The following is a 17,399-nucleotide window of genomic DNA, read 5'->3' on the forward strand; positions in this document are numbered from 1 at the left end:
ATTATAGCTAACTTCACTATTATTAGAGGAAACCAAATTTTTCATGTCTATTTGGGACATCAAATTTTAATACGCACTTGGAAATCTCTGAATTTTCTATGTTATGAAATCAAATTTCACCTGTATTTTTATGCCATAATGTAGCTGCAGTTCCTGATACTACATTTTTGTTTGTACTCTTTACACCAAAATTGCCCTCTTCCCTTCATAGAGATTCTGTCCTAACAATTTTAGAAGACATTTTGAAAATAGCAGAATCTTGATAATGGTGCACATATAGCCAAAATAGACCTAATTAATTAATTTAAGCAAATTCTTAGGGTTAACTCAGAAGAGCTCTTCTTCCTTGCCAGAAGAGAGCACACAAATGGAGAAGAATCTGTGGCATGTATTCAACATCCTGGCTTTTAACTATTTGACACTAGGAAGACTGATTTCTAATAGTGTTGAGGTACAGTACTGATGCAGAATGAAATAGTTGAAAGACATTAGCTACTACAAGTGAAAAGTACAAACCATATCTTCCATATCTTAATAGAAAATCTTGTTAAGTTTCCTGGTATCACGATCTGAAGACAGTAGAATTTTTACCATCTGACAAATTATATTCAGTTAAACAGTGAAGCCTCTTCTGTGGGTTTTGGTTTAGATCACTTAAGTTAGCTCAAAATTAAAACTTTTACCAGATCTCTCAAAGCTGTACAAATTCACAAATTCTGCTTAAATTTTATTCATGGGTTCTATACTAAATTGTGTGTATTTCTTCGAGTTGTATTTAAAAAACCTTTAAGCCATCAACCAGGAAGAAATTGGGCAAGTTATTCCAAAACCAGGACCAGGAGAACATTGTTAGGAAGGAGAAAATATTGACACGTGAGTAAAGAAAACAGAAATAAGCCACAGTGCCAGAAGCTTTGCCAAGGTTCATTTGGAAAAGCATTGTTTGTTCCAAATTAAGCAACATTCATGTCACTTCTGGGACCCCTAGTCTTCAAAGTGTTCATTGAGTGCTAAAGATCACTTTTAACAGAAATTAGGCCCTTCTGGAGCTTTTGCTGCAAACAGTTGGCCTGAACTTCATGAGAAAGGGACACCAAATAACAACATTCACAACACAACTCAGTGTCTATATGAAAGATCCAAACATGCTAGTGCTATTCTTTATTTCCATTGCAGTTTAATAATGCAATGGGATTCTACTTAGTGAATTATTTTTGCCAAGATTTTACTCAAGAATTAATGAGATATAGTTTCAATCTGAAACTATGATGTTGAGTTATTTCCCTAGGGAAGAGGAAATAAATTCATTGATAGATAAATACAATATGCAAGTGGGCACTATCAATTAAATTTAAAACCCACACTTAAAAATGAAACTAGTGGGGGATGGAGGAGTTTGGGTGAGGGGAAGGAAGAGTTGGGGTAATGGGGAGGGAAAAGGATGGAGTAACAATATTTGATAGGAAAAGTACTCATTACCTACTCATGTAACTGTAACCCCTTTATGTGGTACTTTTACAATAAAAATCATATAAAAATGAAACTAGTAATTTCTATAATCATAAATCAGGCAAAACTATTCTCCTAATATTACCCTTGTACTTATGGCATGGGACATATTTGTGACAAACTCAGGTAGTGAAAATCACATGATGATAACACTTACTATTCCTTGTACTATAAGAACATAAAACTAATTCCTAATAGATTTTTAAATATCCTGGGTATGAGCTGGTAATATATGGTCATGTAACTATATCATGGTCTAGTTTTCAATTGCTTAATGACCAATGCAAATAAATTAAACTCCTTTGGTTATATATTTATATTTTCAAATTTAATAAAAAGTGTGGGCCTCACTTCAGATGTTCTGCTGAAAGTATGTATGCAGCTGAGGGGTTATCTCCCTAATTCAGTGCTGAAAACACATTCTTCAAGCTAGTTGAAGGTTTATTTTTAATTTCTAATTTTTGAGTGTTTGTGAATGCTGTTGTGTGTGTTTTATTTGAGTGTGTTTGTGTGTGCAGTTGTGTGTTTTATTTGAGTGTTTGAGTGTGCTGTTCTGTGTTTTATTTGTGTTTGTGTGTGCTGTTGTGTGTGTGTTTTATTTGAGTGTGTTTGAGAATGCTATTGTGTTTGTTTTATTTGAGTGTGTTTGGGTGTGCTGTTGTGTGTGTTTTATTTGAGTGTGTTTGTGTATGCTGTTATGTGTGGTGTTGTTAAGGCAGTGCAATGAGATACCTGGCTGAAGAAAACTAGAAAAGACAGAGAGAGAGAGAGAAAGAGAGAGAGAGAGAGTAAGAGAGAGAGAGAGAGAGAGAGAGAAAGAGAGAGAGAGAGAGAGAGAGAGAGAGAGAGAGAGAGAGAGAGAGAGAGAGAGAGAGCAAGAGATAATGGATGAGACTCAGACAGGACCAGGAGTCCCAAGACTCTCTGGCACTTGGACCCTGAGTCCCCACAAATGAGTATATTTATTTGAGTTCACACAGGGAAGGATACCATGGATGCATGCAAAAATATATCATCAATATTAGTATTACAATCAGAGCTAAAACATAGCTTTAGAGCTAAAATACAGAGCTAAACATAGAGCTAAAATGTAGAGCTAAAATAGAGCTAACACATAAAAGTAGTTCTCTTATTCATTTGAGACAGGAGACTTCAGCCCACAGACAGTCCAGACACCATGCCCAATTATCTTTCCCAAGGTAAAGTTGTGAAATTCTTCTGTCCAGCCTACAAGGTCCCCAGCACAGCTGCTGGCCTAAGAAAAGGGAGTGGGATGGGATTTCAGTCCCTTAACTCTCCAGAGATCTCTGTTTTAACCCTACCATGGCCAGCTCTCAGCTTTCCAAATGTTGTCAAGGTACTCAGTATCCCAACCACTCAAACCTTTTCCAGCTTTCACAGCTCCACTTCAGTTACCTGTGTGTGTGTGTGTGTGTGTGTGTGTGTGTGTGTGTGTGTGTGTGTGTGTGTGTGTGTACTCTGGGACTTGAATACAGGGTCTGAGTGTTCTATTAGTTTTTTACTAAAGATTAGCACTCTACCATTTGAGCCACCCATCCATTTCTAGCCTTTTGGTGGCTCTATGGAGATAAGAGTTTCATAGACTTTTCAACTGTGGTTTCAAAATGCTCAAAAATCAGCAATCTGTGTTGCTAGGGCTATAGGCATGAGCCATAGGTATCCTGGCCATATTTTTTTTATTGAACTCTTCTTATTAACTACATTCTCCAAATTTATAATGAATTGGATATTATTCTTTCTGCTGACATAATTCAACTTGTTTCAGATGTGTGCTATAATAAAATGCTTTACTCATGCATATATTTCATTATAGTGCTTTGAGTATCAATAATAACATTGTGTCACTACAGACACATGTTCATTTTTCAGAACTAGCTTAAATCACAGTTCAGATTTTCCATTCTCAGAGGGAAAATAGGAATAAACACACTATGATAAAAGTTATTATTTAAATTTTCTGACAGTTAAAACTATATCTGAGTTCAAATTTAGATGTCATAAAATTTAGAATATGAATTGTAACAGAGAGCAACCAAAGTACGCTGAGCACCTGCTTGTGTTTCACTGGTTAAGATATAAGTGGAACTTTCGTTGACCTTACAGTAAAGGTCACAGCAGGAACACAGGTGAGAAGAATAAGGATCAGGTCCCTGTTGCACACACTGATCATCCTAGTGAATGAGACTCCATAAAGAACTGCATCCTGTTCCCCATGAGAACTGGGTTTGTCTTCAGTCTTTTATTTTCCCAGAGGGTAATACAGAGTAAATTGGACATTATTTCCTTCCAATAAAAAGAGGACCTCAAGTAAGCTGAAATCATTCACATTTTCCCTCACACCATGAATAGAAGAGGTCTAATATTAGCACTTTGAATCCTATCCGGTGAGTCTGAATATTGGAACTTCATAATATTGTGGGAAAGCCAGGAGGTAGAGAACTTCCAAGCCTGTCTATGACCATGTGGAATGAAATGTGTATCCATGTGTAAGTGCTTTCATGCCAGGAGATTATCTATGCTGAGTGCGAATTTCCTTTAGCATATTCATTTAGTTATTACAATAATTGAAAAAGTGACTTAACTACTACAGCTCATATTTATGAGGTACGGTGTGATTACTTGATGTAACATTTCATATGAAATAACCAAATTAGAACAATTCTCCTTACTACTTAGAGGAATACTCCATTTCAAACTCCCTTCTTCTCTTCCCAGAGTCTGCCACACTGGCTTTTAGCTATATTTCAGAGTTCAATGTTCCATTTTCCCTTTTAGGCATGACAGGTGATGCTGTCCCCTATACAGATAATTAAATGAAAGTTTATTACCAAGATTAACAAGAAGCCATTGTCTTATACTAATATTTAGTACATAGAGAGTAAAATTAAGTTATATTTCAAAGATAATCTCTTCAAATATCTTCACCAAATAGTTTTAAAAATTATCATATAATAACTATTCATTTGCATAGGGCATAATTACTTGGTAACTGAAAATAACATAAGAACCATCATTTTCCACTTTCTACATTCAATGAGATTGAATACCTTTTTAAGCTTTCCAAACATGATTTACCACAGAGACAGAAGCACGAATATGGAAAGTTTTTCCTATTATATTTTTTTATTTTTTTATTGTCAAGGTATGTACAGAGGGGTTACAGTTATATAAATAAGAAAATAAGTAAATTTCTTGTTGAATTTCTTACTTGCTCCATCATTTTTCTCCCACATTCCCTCCCCAAATCCCCAGGTTGTACAGATCATTTCCAACATATATAAAATAGTGAATTTGATAAATATATGCATCTAACCGTAAGCCTAATTAGAGATGGATCCATCAGAATAGTTTCGGAATTCAACTTTATTAAACACCTAGAACTGACAGTTAAAGAGTAGCAGAAAAATGTAAATTTCTAATGTTAGAAAGCTCCATATGTTTTCCTTAATAAAATAAGCCTTTTTCGACTTTGTTTTCACTATTTTCATGTTCATTTGTTTCTTAGTGTTGACAAGTTGTTTAGCATAAAGGTACTGGTGGAAACATTCAAAGACTAGAACCTTTCAGAAGAGGATTATTTGGTATGTTTTTTAATTGAGACTTATTTTCTAGAAAGTATAATGCCAAAAATAAAGCAACCAATCCATGATTAAGAAAGCAATAATCTGCGTATTAACTTACTGTACATTCTGCAGGAATTAATGATGTCTTAATTGGTATCAGTTTTTCTAGAGTGCACTCATCAGAACACAACATGCCTCCTGCTCAGTCTCATTACACACTTCACACTTACACTGTGCTTTCTCTTTTTCTAGCTCTGTTCATATATGTGTTGTTATACAAAGTTTTTACTTAGAAATTTAGGTAATGATTCAAGATAAATTTTACAAAAATATATTTTCTTATTAATAAACATGTGATTTGATAGAAGATTTCTTAAAATATATTTCTTTAATTTTTCTAATAAAAATATGTAATTTTAAGACATATTGTATTAAAGAAAGTAAAAGAAATGCATGCATTTAACAGAGTGAAAATGCTTTATAAATATTTGAAAACATGTTCATTGAGGAATGAAAATGTGCTCAGTAAAATGATAGCTGGACATTTGCCTGATGAAAATGACCTTCCTTTCTCACTATCATATAGGATTGGACACCATGACCAACCTCACAGTGGAGATGGACTTCTTCCTCACCCAGTTCTCTGACAACAAGCAGCTCCAGGTCTTCCATGGCTTTCTCTTTCTTCTGATCTACTTGGAGGCTCTCATGGGGAATCTCCTCATCTTCAGCCTTGTCACAGTGGACCGGTGCCTTCACACCCCCATGTATTTCTTCCTGAAGAATATGGCCTTCCTTGATGGGAGCCTCATTTCAGTCACAGTCCCTAACATCATTCTGAACTCTTTACCCATAGGAGCAACATTTCTCTCCCAGGATGTATTTTCCAAGTCTTTTTAGTAGTTAACTTTGCTGGGTCTGAACTTGGCATCCTGGTAGCCATGTCCTATGACCGCTATGTGGCCATCTGTCACCCATTAAATTATGATGTCATTATGAAGAAGGAGATATGCATGCAGATGGTAGTTACCTCTTGGCTCCTTGGCAGTATCTTTGGGGTCTTATACACAGCTGGAAGTTTCTCTTTGTCATTCTGTGGGTCCAGGAAACTTCCACAGTTCTTCTGTGATGTCCCTTCTCTACTGAAGATTTCTTGCTCTAAGAAGCATGTCACCACTGATGTTAGTGTGGCCAGTGGAGCCTTACATGGACTCTTTGGCTTTGTGTGCATTGGGTATTCATATGGTTACATCTTCCAAACTGTGCTGAGAGTACACTCATCACAAGGACATTCAAAAGCCTTCTCCACCTGTGTGCCCCATCTCATATTTGTGATTACATTTTTAGTGACAGCTGGTTTTGCCTATTTAAAGCCAGTATCTGATTCTGCTCATCTTGTGGACTTTTTGGCATCTATTTTCTACTCTGTGATGCCTCCATCTTTGAACCTTATAATATACAGCCTGAGGAGCAAGGACATCAAAGCTGCTCTGTGGAAGTTTTTGTGGAAGTTAAATCATTGAATTTTGGAAAACAAAAGAATGTATTGCAAAATAGCATTAACTTTATATCTTTTTTGTTGTTGTCTTGGCTATTGAATTAAAAGACATTCTCATTGTGTTGAAGATTCAAACTTAGTTGAGGTTTTGGCTTAGCCAGTGTAGAGGCATGGCAGAAGGTGACTGGTTCTTATAGTAGTGTATTGTAGGAGAAATCCACTGTCTAAAACATTTTAGAGAACAGACTGATGGACAGTCTATCAGTGTTTATCAGCTCATCAGCTCATGGCCATATGGTATATATTGTTCAACCAGGTGGAGAAACAGATTTTTTTCATAGTAAATCCTTGATTTATAGCAAGGAATGGAGGATATCCCTTTGTTTGCAATGCAGTAACTAACAAGGGACTAGGAAGATAAGTACCAATAGAATTTCATCTCACCGTTGCTGTGTACCAGCAGTGTCTGCTGTTGGTGAAGAGCATTCTTTCTCTGCTTTACAGATTGCCAACACTTGGTCATATCTTAAAGGGAGGACAGTGATAATAAGTTTTTATTTTGTTTCATGTCAAAACATTAAACTCACTGGCAAAGGAGACAGTCACAAAATCTAATGGCTCCCAAATCCTCAATACCAAGTATCATTTTATAGAGATTATATCTCCACAAAACATTTGGAGAGACAACAATGCGAAGTCAATGACAGGATGTTTCACAATAACTACTGATCCTAGTTATAACCATAACAGCTTTTCTATTTTATTATAGAAAGATCAAGATTCAAGATGGACTCAGGTCTTCCTAAATCCAAGAGGATATTTAGTCTTCTTAATACTTTTGTCACAGAGATCATATGTACAATATCCTACCATTATCATTTCATTCTAATTTACATTGGTGAAGTTTTCTGTAAATCAGATATTTAAGTGTATGTCATTTATATAATATTTTTCTCAATACTACTGCTAACTTAACTATTATTAGGGGCACCCAACTTTTTCAGGTCTGATTAATCAGATATTAAATTTTAGTATTCACTTGGAAATCTCTGAATTTTCTATGTTATGAAATCAAATTTCACCTGTATTATTATGTCTAGTGTAGCTGCAGTCTCTGATACTACATTTTTGTTTGTGCTCTTTACACCAAAATCGCCCTCTTTCCTTTATAGAGATTCTGTCCTAACAATTTTAGAAGACATTTTGAAAATAGCAGAATCTTGATAATGGTGTGCATATAGCCAAAATAGACCTAATTAGATAGTTTAGGCAGGATCTTAGGGTTAACTCAGAAGAGCTCTTCTTCCTTGCCAGAAGAGAGCACACAAATGGAGAAGAATCTGTGGCATGTATTCAACGTCCTGGCTTTTAACTATTTGACACTAGGAAGACTGGTTTCTAATAGTGTTGAGGTGCAGTACTGGTGCAGAATGAAATAGTTTAAAGATAGTAGCTACTACAAGTGAAAAGTACATACCATATATTCCATATCTTAAAAGAAAATCTTGTTAAGTTTCCTGTTGTCACGATCTGAAGACAGTAGAATTTTTACCATCTGACAATTTACCCTAAGTTAAACAGTGAAGCCTCTTCTGTAGGTTTTGGTTTAGATCACTTTTAGCTTAAAATTCAAACTTTAGCCAGATCTCTCAAAGCTCTACAAATTCACAAGTTGATTAGATTTTATTCATAGGTTCTATACTAAATTGTGTATATTTCTTCTAGTTGTATTTAAAAACTTTAAGCCATCAACCAGGAGGAAATTGGCCAAGTTATTCCAAAACCAGGGCCCGGAGAACATTGTTAGACAGCCTGAGTAAAGAAAATAGAAATAAGCCACAATGCCAGAAGCTTTGCCAATGTTCATTTGGAAAAGCATAGTTTGTTCCAAATTAAGCAACATTCATGTCACTTCTGGGACCCCTAGTCTTCAAAGGGTTCATTGAGTGCTAAAGGTCACTTTTAGCAGAAATAAAGGCACTTCTGGAGCTTTTGCTACAAACGGCCTGAATTTCATGAGAAAGGGATACCAAATAACAGCATTCAAAACATATATCTCAGTGTCTATAGTAAAGATCCAAACATTATAGTGCTATTCTTTATTTCCATTGCAACTTAATAATATAATGGGATTCTACTTAGTGAATTATTTTTGCCAAGATTTTACTCAAGAATTAATAATATATATAAAAAAAGAATTAATAATATATAGTTTCAATGCTGACTTATCTGAAGCTATGATGTTGAGTTATTTCCCTAGAGAAGAGGAAATAAATTCATTGACAGATTAAAAACAATATGCAAGTGGGCACTATCAATTTAACTTAAAATACATACTTAATAATGAAACTAGTGGGGGGATGGAGGAGTTGGGGTGAGGGGAAGGAGGAGTTGGGGTGATTTGGAGGGAAAAGGAGGGAGTAACAATGCTTGATAGGAAAAGTCCTCATTACCTACTCATGTAACTGTAACCCCTCTATGTGGTATTTTTACAATAAAAATCATATAAAAATGAGACTAGTAATTTCTGTAATCATAACTCAGGCAACACTATTCTCCTAATACTATACTTGTACTTATGGCATGGGACATATTTGTGACACACTCAGATAGTTAAAATCACATGATGATAACAGTTACTATTTCTTGTAGTATAAGAACATAAAACTAATTCCTAATAGATTTTTAAATATCCTGTGTATGAGCTGGAAATATATGGTCATGTGACAATATCATGGTCTAGTTTTCAATTGTTTAATGACCAAAGCAAATAAATTTAACTCCTTTGGTTATTTATGTTTTCAAATTTAAGAAATAGTGTGGGCCTCACTACAGATGTTCTGTTGAAAGTATGTATGCAGCCAAGCGGTTATCTCTTTAATTCAGTGGTGAAAACACATTCTTCAAGCTAGTTGAAGTTTTATTTTTAATTTTTAATTTTTATTTATTTGAGTGTGTTTGTGTGTGCTGTTGTGTGTGTTTTATTTGAGTGTGTTTGTGTATGCTGTTGTTTGTGGTGTTTTTAAGGCAGTGCAATGAGATACCGGGCTGAAGAAACCTAGAAAAGTCAGAGAGAGAGAGAGAGAGAAAGAGAGAGAGAGAGAGAGAGAGAGAGAGAGAGAGAGAGAATGGATGAGACTCAGACAGGACCAGGAGTCCCAAGACTCTCTGGCACTTGGAACCTGAGTCCCCACAAATGAGTATATTTATTTGAGTTCACACAGGGAAGGATACCATGGATGCATGCAAAAATATATCATCTATATTAGTACTACAATCAGAGCTAAAACATAGTTTTAGAGCTAAAATATAGAGCTAAAAATAGAGCTAAAATGTAGAACTAAAATAGATCTAACATATAAAACTAGTTGCCTTATTTATTTGAGACCGGAGACTTCATCCACAAACAGTCCAGACACCATGCCCACTTATCTTTTCCAAGGTGAAGTTGTGAAAGTCTTCTGTCACCCTTCAAGGTCCCCAGCACAGCTGCTGGCCTAAGAAAAGGGAATGGCATGGCATTCTCTCTCCAGAGATCTGTTTTAACCCTACCATGGGCAGCTCTCAGCATTCCAAATGCTGTCGAGGTAGTATCCCAACCATTCAAACCTTTTCCAGGTTTCACAGCTCCACTTCAGAGTTACCTGTGTGTGTGTGTGTGTGTGTGTGTGTGTGTGTGTGTGTGTGTGTAAGAGAGAGAAAGTGAGAGGGACGGAGGGAGAGGGAGAGAGAGAGCGTGTGTATCCTGGGACTTGAATACAGTGTTTGAGTGTTCTATTAGTTCTTTTACTCAAGATTAGCACTCTACCATTTGAGCCACAGCTCCATTTCTAGCCTTTTGGTGGCTCTATGGAGATAAGCATTTCATAGACTTTTCTGCTCTGGTTTCAAAATCCTCAGATCTAAGCAATCTGAGTTGCTAGGGCTATAGGCACAAATACCTATTGGTACAGGTACCTGGCCATATTTTTTTTATTGAACTCTTCTTATTAACTACATTCTCCAAATTTATAATGAATTGGATATTATTCTTTCTGCTGACATAATTCAACTTGTTTCAGATGTGTGCTATAATAAAATGCTTTACTCATGCATATATTTCATTATAGTGCTATGAGTATCAATGATAACATTGTGTCACTACAGACACATGTTCATTTTTCAGAACTAGCTTAAATCACAGTTCAGATTTACCATTCTCAGAGTGAAAAATAGGAATAAACACACTATGATAAAAAGTTTATTTAAATTTTCTGACAGTTAAAACTATATCTGAGCTCAAATTTAGATGTCATAAAATTTAGAATATAAATTGTAACAGAGAGCAACCAAAGTACACTGAGCACCTGCTTGTGTTTCACTGGTGAAGATATAAGTGGAACTTTCGTTGACCTTACAGTAAAGGTCACAGCAGGAACAGAAGGTGAGAAGAATAAGGATCAGGTCCCTGTTGCACACACTGATCATCCTAGTGAATGAGGCTCCATAAAGAACTGCATCCTGTTCCCCATGAGAACTGGGCTTGTCTTCAGTATTTTATTTTCCCAGAGGGTAATACAGAGTAAATTGGACATTATTTCCTTCCAATAAAAAGAGGACCTCAAGTAAGCTGAAATCATTCACATTTTCCGTCACACCATGAATAGAAGAGGTCTAATATTAGCACTTTGAATCCTATCCGGTGAGTCTGAATATTGGAACTTCATAATATTGTGGGAAAGCCAGGAGGTAGAGAATTTCCATGGCCTGCCTATGACCATGTGGAAAGAAATGTGTATCTATATGTAAGTGCTTTCATGCCAGGAGCTTATCTATGCTGAATACAAATTTCCTTTAACATATTCATTTAGTTATTACAATAATTGAAAAAGTGACTTAACTACTACAGCTCATATTTATGAGGTGCAGTGTGATTATTTGATATAATATCTCATATGAAATAATCAAATTAGAGCAATTCTCCTTACTACTTAGAGGAATACTCCATTTCAAACTCCCTTTTTCTCTTCCCAGAGTCTGCCACACTGGCTTTTAGCTATATTTCAGAGTTCAATGTTCCATTTTCCCTTTTAGGCATGACAGGTGATGCTGTCCACTATACAGATAATTAAATTAAAGTTTATTACCAAGATTAACAAGAAGCAATTGTCTTATACTAAAATTTAGTACATAGAGAGTAAAATTAAGTTATATTTCAATGATAATCTCTTCAAATATCTTCACCAAATAGTTTTTAAAATTATCATATAATAACTATTCATTTGCATAGGGCATAATTACTTGGTAACTGAAAATCACATAAGAACCATCATTTTCCACTGTCTACATTCAATGAGAATCAATACCTTTTTAAGCTTTGAAAACGTGATTTACCACAGAGATGGAAGCACAAATCTGGAAAGTTTTTCCTTTTATATTTTTTTATTTTTTATTGTCAAGGTATGTACAGAGGGGTTACAGTTATATAAATAAGGAAATAAGTAAATTTCTTGTTGAATTTCTTACTTGCTCCATCATTTTTCTCCCACATTCCCTCCCCAAATCCCCAAATTGTACAGATCATTTCCAGCATATATAAAGTAGTGAATTTGATAAATATATGCATCTAACCATAAGCCTAATTAAGAGATGGAACCATCAGAATAATTATGGAATCCAACTTTATTAAGCATCTAGAACTGAAAGTTAAAGAGGAGCAGAAAAATGTAAATTTCTAATGTTAGAAAGCTCCATATGTTTTCCTTAATAAAATAAGCTTTTTTCGACTTTGTTTTCACTGTTTTCATGTTCATTTGTTTCTTAGGGTTGACATGTTGTTTAGCATAAAGGTACTGGTGGAAACATTCAAAGACTAGAACCTTTCAAAGCGGATTATTTGGTATGTTTTTAAATTGAGGCTTAATTTCTAGAAAGTATAATGCCAAAAACAAAGCAACCAATGCATGATTAAGAAAGCAATAATTAATGATGTTTTATTTAGTATCAGTTTTTCTAGGGTGCCACTCATCAGAACACAACATGCCTCCTGCTCAGTCTGATTACAAACTTCACACTTATACTGCACTTTCTCTTTTTCTGCCTCAGGAAATTGTAAGGTGACAACTTGATCAGTTCTTAGATTCTGTTCTAAGTTAGAAACAGAACACAATTCACATTGTCCCACCTTTGATATATAAGTCCACAAAGATTCTGTTGTTTCCTGAGAGGTATAAATTCACCTCTGTGCAACTCAGAAGGCTTGGCAAGTTAGACATGTTCAGTGGGGATACTTAGCAAATTACCATTTTTTCAGAAAATAAATACGTGTGAATATTAGAGATATGGCCAGGGACCCGTGGCTTATGCCTATAATCCTAGCTACTCAGACAGCTGAAATCTGAAGATCACCATTCAAAGCCAGCCTGGACAGGATAACCTTATCTCTAATCACAGAAAAAGCTAGAAGTGCCACTGTGATGCAAGTGATAGAGTGCTAGCCTTGAACAAAAAGAGGCTCAAGGACAGTGCTCAGGTCCAGAGTTCAAGCCTCTTATTAGCCAGAGAGAGAGAAAAAGAGAGAGGGGGTGGGCATTTTATATATATTCAAACATCCAGTTTATTGGACTTTTCAATTTAATAAAATTATCCTTTCTTGCCTACAAAACTATTTATTTTTTAATTTAAATTTAATGTGGTGATGTACAGAGGGGTTACAGTTACATAAGGTAGTGAGTAAATTAGTTGTTCAGCTTGTCACCCACTCTCATTTTTCTCCCACTTTGCCAAATTGTACATTTCATTTGCAACATATTGTCTTGTGAGTATCGCTGTTGCATTAGTCCTTTGTCTCACCATTTTGTTGTTCCCCTTCCCTTCTCTAATTCAGATAAACATATAAACAATACACAGGGTATCAAAATCAAATACAGTGACAAGGGGTAAACCATATGGAAAACACAAAAGAGAAAAGAAATCACATAGTACATTAAAAACAAGAACAAAGAAAAAGCTCCTGTTCCATAACTTAGAGTTCATTTCAGTTAGCATCATCCTGTATGGTCATATGTACATAACTATTGAGATATTCTGCTCATCTGTTAGAACTATCCTAGACATATACTACTTATTAAAAATGAGGGAAACCATGGTATCTATCTTTCTTTTGGTCTGCTTTAGTTCACTTAATATGATTTTTTCTAGGTCTTTCCATTTACTTATGAATGTGGTGATGTCATTGTTCTGATGGAAGCATAGAATTCCATTGTGTATATATACAACAGTTTCTTGATACACTGAGGGATAGCTGGGTTGATTCCTTATCTTAATGATGGTAAATAATGTTTCAATAAACATGGTTTTGCTGGTAGTTTTAGTATGTCCTGTTTTGTGGTCATTTCAGTAAATGCCCAGAAGTGGAATTGCTGAGTCATAGAGAAGCTTTATGTTTAGTCTTTTGAGGAACCTCCCATACTTCTTTCCAGACTGATTGAACAGATTTTTACATTCTTACCAATAGTTTAGTAGGGTTCCCTTTTGTCCATATCCCCGCTAGCATCTGTTGTTACTAGATTTCTTGATAATGGACATTCTAACTGGGGTGAGGTGGATTTAAATTTCTTTTATGGCCAGTGATGTTGAGCAGTTTTTCATGTGTCTCTTGGCCATTCTTATTTTCTCTTCAGAGAACTCTCTCTCTTTAAGTCTTTAGCCCACATTAATGGGGCTGTTGTTTCTTTGAGGAATTTTTTGTGGGGAGGGAATCTAATTTTTTGAGTTCTAAGTATATTTTGTGTATGAGGCTACTAACTGTTGTATGGCTAGAACATATTCTCCCAATCTTTGGGTTTTTTTAAAATTTATCTTGCTAGCTATGTCCTTTGTCATGCAGAAGTTCAGCAGTTTAATAACAATACCAAACAAACAAAAAGCTATAGTAATAACAACAAACAGCTCGGTACTGGCATAAAACAGGCCTGAGGACCAATGGTAGAGAACGGAAAACCCAGAAATGAACCTGCAGACCTATGGCCAACTAATCTTCAATAAGGGAGCCAAAAAAATAGGATGAAAGACAGCTTTTTCAACAAATGGTGCAGGATAAATTGGTTAAACATCTATAGAAAACTGAAGTTAGATCCTTATATATCATTCTGCACCAGAATTAACTCCAAATGGATCAAAGACCTGGAGGTAAAAGCAGACACCCCAGAAACATTACAGGAAAGAATAGGAGAAACACTAGGGCCCCTTGGCACAGGTAAAAATTTAGTTAAAAAGACCCAGAAATATAACCAATCAAAAATGGCTGGACAAATGGGATTGTACATAATTATTTCTTACATTTCTTTCTTCTTTACACACTGAAATATTGAGCCACACTGACAAGTATCTCACTACAACTCTTTTCCAGTGCTGTGATTCTGCAATGTATATTTATTAACACCCAGTTGTTATAAAATGGGCTTTCACATCAATGCTACTAATCTCATTAGAAATACAGCAAGTAAGGGCGTGAGTTAGAGAGGGAGTATGTGTAAGAGACATGAAAGGCATTGTAGTGTACATGAGATCAAACGGAAAAAGCCTGTGGATCAGGAATGCTAAACATTTTCCTATCTTATCACCCATACTTACTATTATTTTTTATATTACAGTTCTATAATTATTGTTTTGCTTATTTTTTTCTTCTTAATATTATCTTTAAGTAGTTGTACAAAGAGTTGACATTTAAAAAAGGAGGTTTGGTTTTTATTTTTTATATTCCTTTATACATAAGATTAATTTTTTGATAAGACTGTACAATGTATGTAGCAATAAAAATAAATGGAAAATTTTGTTCTCAATGAAAATGTAACTTCCTGATGCAATCAAAGCCATAAACAAACAGATTCAATGGCAACGTTCTCTTAGAGATTTCTTACACATTGGTTGTACTACACAATGACTTCATTCAAAATTTAATTATTCAGGATAAATTTTTTAATGACAGAGGTTATTTATTATTGTTTTAGCACTTATTATGTATTACATCCCAATTAAAAACAGTCCTAACCATTCTTCTATAACCTTCTTTGATATGCTTTCTGCTCTTCTTTATTAAAAAATAAATGAGAGATAGATGGAGCAAGATTGGTTACATGTTTATCATTGTAGTGCATGTAGGTTCCTTAAATTGTTTTTTCATACATGTTTGAATGAATTTTTCATAACAAAATTATTTTAACAAAGAGAGAAAGAAAAAAGAAAAGAGAGAGAGAGTAAGAGGGAATGAGGGAGAGAAAGGGAAAGAAGGGAAGGTTCGATTCAGATTGTGCCCCAAAATAAATGAGCAAATAAATCCTTTAGATGCTATGTAAAGATATTCTGTCTAATCTGTTAGCTTAACAACTATCATTCTAATATAGCTTGTAAGTGATAGTTTAAGGGTATGAAATGTGATATATATTAAACAGAGTAAAACTCTAAATACATTTGATCAAAATCTTGATTTTGACAAGATAAAAATGTACTGCTAAGAAGTGAAATGGAGCAGAGGAAATCTCAGCATGAAATAATCATGTGTCTTTACTTCTTTTGTCTACAGGAATTAAATAAGGTAGGAGCCATGGCCAACCTTACATTAGAGACAGACTTCATTCTCACTCAACTCTCTGACAGCAAGCAAACCCAGCTCTTCCACGGCTTTCTGTTTCTACTCATCTACATGATCACTCTCATGGGGAATCTTCTCATCTTTACCCTTGTCACCATGGACCGGTGTCTTCATACCCCAATGTACTTCTTCCTGAAGAACTTGTCCTTCTTTGATGTGGGCCTCATTTCAGTCACTGTCCCCAACTTTATTTGGAACTGTTTGACTCACAGGAGTATCATATCTTTCTCAGGATGTGTGAGTCAGGTCTTGTTGGTGGTTCATTTTGTTGGGTGTGAGATTTTCATCCTGACAGCCATGTCTTACGACCGCTATGCGGCGATCTGTCACCCACTACACTATGAGGTCATCATGAACAATAGAATCTGTGCACAGTTGGTAGCTGTTTCTTGGTTCCTTGGCAGTATCTTTGCCATGTTATTCTCAGGTGGAACTTTCTCTCTATCATTTTGTGGTTCCAGAAAACTCCCACAAATTTTCTGTGATGTCCCCTCTCTACTGAAGGTTTCTTGCTCTAGGAAACATACCATCACTGATGTTAGTGTGACCATTGCAATCACATATGGATTTCTGTGCCTTGTGTGCATTGGGTATTCATACATTTACATCTTTAATACAGTGCTGAGAATGCCATCCCTACAAGGGCGGTCGAAAGCCTTCTCCACCTGTGTGCCCCATCTCATAGTTGTCACCACGTTTATAGTTACAGCTGCTTTCGCGCATATGAAACAAGTCCCTGACTCTCCACAGCTTGTGGACTTCTTAGCATCTGTTTTCTATTCTGTGGTGCCTCCATCTTTGAACCCTGTAATATACAGTCTGAGAAATAAGGAAATCAAGGCTGCTGTTTGGAGGCTCCTATGGAGACTGCAACATTGTATGTTGGGAAAACAATAGAATCAATATCTAGAAAGACAAAGGACATGACGTATGAATTTTATTGAAAATCTATGTCTATATCTACATTTTTAGTTCTCTTATTAACATATATGTTATTTAATATGATATAAATAGCTCCGCATTTTGTTTGCTGTTAATTATTTTGTTTATACATACTTGGATGTAATTTACAATTTCAGTATAATGCAATAATGAAATTATATCATAGCTCATACAAGCTTGATACTGAATTCTTGAAGTGACACATGTAATTCAGACTTGAAGTGCACAGTGACAA

At 35.3% G+C, this 17,399-nt stretch overlaps 2 protein-coding genes across 2 annotated transcripts; both read left to right on the forward strand.

Annotated features, from left to right (window-relative positions):
- Positions 1-6,034: 6,034 nt before the first annotated feature.
- On the forward strand, positions 6,035-6,616 carry LOC122103917 (olfactory receptor 14K1-like). Its single transcript, XM_042674602.1, has one exon. It carries the CDS (start codon positions 6,035-6,037, stop codon positions 6,614-6,616), a length of 582 nt encoding a protein of 193 aa, XP_042530536.1.
- A 9,558-nt stretch (positions 6,617-16,174) lies between these two features.
- LOC122103918 (olfactory receptor 14A2-like) lies at positions 16,175-17,119 on the forward strand. Its single transcript, XM_042674603.1, has one exon. It carries the CDS (start codon positions 16,175-16,177, stop codon positions 17,117-17,119), a length of 945 nt encoding a protein of 314 aa, XP_042530537.1.
- The last annotated feature ends 280 nt before the right edge of the window (positions 17,120-17,399 follow it).

The sequence above is a fragment of the Dipodomys spectabilis genome, unplaced genomic scaffold, assembly GCF_019054845.1.
Source record: "Dipodomys spectabilis isolate Male_0828 unplaced genomic scaffold, ASM1905484v1 ptg000019l, whole genome shotgun sequence".
NCBI classification, from domain to species: domain Eukaryota; kingdom Metazoa; phylum Chordata; class Mammalia; order Rodentia; family Heteromyidae; genus Dipodomys; species Dipodomys spectabilis.

Bases quoted from the DNA above. Each gene is read 5' to 3' on its own strand.
- LOC122103917 (XM_042674602.1), top strand. From the start codon at position 6,035: ATGTCCTATGACCGCTATGTGGCCATCTGTCACCCATTAAATTATGAT.
- LOC122103918 (XM_042674603.1), top strand. From the start codon at position 16,175: ATGGCCAACCTTACATTAGAGACAGACTTCATTCTCACTCAACTCTCT.